At 45.6% G+C, this 2,605-nt stretch overlaps 1 protein-coding gene across 1 annotated transcript; it reads left to right on the forward strand.

The window, feature by feature from the left end:
* The first annotated feature begins 896 nt into the window (after nucleotides 1–896).
* On the forward strand, nucleotides 897–1,943 carry LOC131680052 (uncharacterized). The gene has a single exon (XM_058960781.1). The coding sequence runs from the start codon at nucleotides 897–899 to the stop codon at nucleotides 1,941–1,943; it is 1,047 nt and encodes a 348-aa protein (XP_058816764.1).
* Nucleotides 1,944–2,605: the final 662 nt, after the last annotated feature.

Genomic DNA, 2,605 nt, shown 5'->3' on the forward strand with positions numbered 1-2,605 from the left:
CCAACCAGCAGCAACCACAGACACAAAACCAAAGCCAATCTACACACAGTAATACAGCTCAACCACTCACAAATTCCCTCCCTGTTACACTATCGCAAAATATGCAAACTGAACCACTGCCCACCACAAGCCAATCATGCACAAGCCACAACACAGTCGCACTGCCATCCAGCATCCGTACACACAAACAAGAAGTTTTACCACAGAGAACAGACATATAAGCTGGAACAAACTTTCCCGAAAAAACTGAGTAAACATTTGAATGAAAATACGTTGAAAATCACCATCGCATACAGGTTCGCATGCGTGAGTCACCATTGTATCCAAGTTTGCACACAAGTCCCGTATAGCGATTGCTGGCCGATTGAAGCGCCGGCTAGTGACAAGTTGCTACTTGTTGTTGTCATTTCAAAGCGACAGTTTTATTTCATACACAAGTTGAGAACTTCACTTGTATGTCAGTTCTCAGTGGTTTTACTGTCTACAGCTATTGTACATGTTCGAGATCAGTTCGGAAATACACGTTTAGCTAGAGTATTGTTAGACTCGTGTTCCCAGTTCTGTTTTATGATGTCAAACTTTTGCCAGAAACTGAAGTTTCGATGCACCTCTGAGAATCTTCAAGTTCAAGGTATTGGTGGTTCAACAGCCATGTCGCGGTAAATGCTACCATCCGACCGCGTTTACCAACAATATCGTCGTTCAATGGATCGATGAACTTCTATGTTCTCTCGGAACTCACGACGATCCTGCCAGCTCGAAAAATCAACGTTCTTCAGTGGACGCTTCCTGAGAATATAATCCTTGCAGATCCGCAGTTTTTATAACCAGGGCAGATAGATATGATCATAGGAGCAGAGCACTTTTTCGAATTGCTCTCTGAAGGTCGAACCAATATGGCAGGCGAAGGACCCATGCTCCAAAACACAGTCTTCGACTGGATTGTTTCAGGACGAGTTCCCAAACAGTCGAATGAGCTTCAATCAGCAGTGTCCTTATCATGTACAACGACGGACATTCACAACCTACTGACAAGGTTCTGGGAGTTGGAAACGTGTAGATCCAACAGTACACAGTCAGTTGAGGAATCTGCGTGTGAGATGCTATTCGCTCAGACTGTAGCACGCGACGACAGCGGAAGATTCGTCGTTACCTTGCCGAAAAGAGAGTTCATCCTTCAGCAGATCGGTGATTCAAAAGACATAGCTTTGCGTCGATTTGCGGGGTTAGAAAGGCGGTTTCAGTCGAATTTCGAGTTGAGGTTGAGATACACTGAGATTATCCTTGAGTTTCAACAACTAGGTCACATGAAGGAGGTAATGAGTCAAACCGATGAGCACCCCGTATTCTACCTTCCACACCACGCAGTTTTGAAGCCAGACAGCACAACGACCAAACTCCGAGTAGTGTTCGATGCCTCGTGCAAGTCGTCATCCGGAGTTTCATTGAATGACGCATTAATGGTTGGCCCTGTAGTTCAAGAAGATCTTTTATCGATCACTATCCGTTTCCGTCTTCATCCAGTCGCTATCGTCGCCGATATTGAAAAAATGTACCGGATGATAAAGGTGTTACCATTCGATCAACATCTTCAACGCATATTATGGAGGGATTCAGTCAACGAACCAGTACGGTTGTTTGAGTTAACGGCGGTTACATATAGTACAGCATCCGCTCCTTATCTGGCGACCAAATGTTTGCAGCGGTTGGCCGAAGATGGGTTGCAATCATTTCCTCGCGCTGCTTGTGCACTGAAGAAAGATTTCTATGTCGACGATATGTTAACTGGAGCAGGTAACATCGAAGACGGTAAGCAGTTGACGAAGGAGATGATCGTGTTAACGAATTCAGGGGGTTTCACATTGCGGAAATGGGCTTCCAATTGCCCCACGCTTCTGGCTGATTTACCACCCTCATTATTGGATGACCGACACTTGAGCTGAATTCTTCGAGTTCCCCAGTCAAAACGCAACGTTGCGGCAACCTACCTCCGATAAATTCTTATTTCATTCGCCAGTCTGGAGCAACATCACTGTGATCATTAAACGAACGGTTCTTGCCGATGCAGCTCGTTTGTTTGATCCTCTTGGTCTAGTTGGACCAGTTGTTGTCATAGCAAAAATCTTTCTCCAAGAATTGTGGAAACAGCAATGTGGATGGGATGACGCACTGCCGGGTGACATGCAGTCCTTCTGGCTGAAATATAGGAGGAACCTCATTGCCTTGTCTTCGCTTTCGGTTCCTCGGTGGGTGGCGTTTCGAGCAGATTTGATGTCGGTCGAGATTCATGGCTTCTGCGACGCATCAGAGAAGGCTTACGGGGCCTGCCTATATTTATACTGTACGGGTCAAGATGGCAAGATAGCTGTTCGATTGTTAGCAGCAAAGTCCAGAGTCGCGCCACTAGAGGATTTGAAGCAAAAGAAAAAGGCGCAGACCATTCCTCGTCTCGAGCTATCTTCAGCACTACTTCTGAGTCATCTGTACGGCAAGGTTCGTGATAGCGTTAAAATACAACATAGAGCATACTTCTGGACCGACTCGACGATTGTGTTGTATTGGTTATCGTCACTACCAGAGTCGAAAAATGTTTTTTTCGTTTACC

This window comes from Topomyia yanbarensis, chromosome 2, assembly GCF_030247195.1.
Source record: "Topomyia yanbarensis strain Yona2022 chromosome 2, ASM3024719v1, whole genome shotgun sequence".
In the NCBI taxonomy this organism is placed as follows: Eukaryota; Metazoa; Arthropoda; class Insecta; order Diptera; family Culicidae; genus Topomyia; species Topomyia yanbarensis.

Bases quoted from the DNA above. Each gene is read 5' to 3' on its own strand.
- LOC131680052 (XM_058960781.1), top strand. From the start codon at position 897: ATGGCAGGCGAAGGACCCATGCTCCAAAACACAGTCTTCGACTGGATT.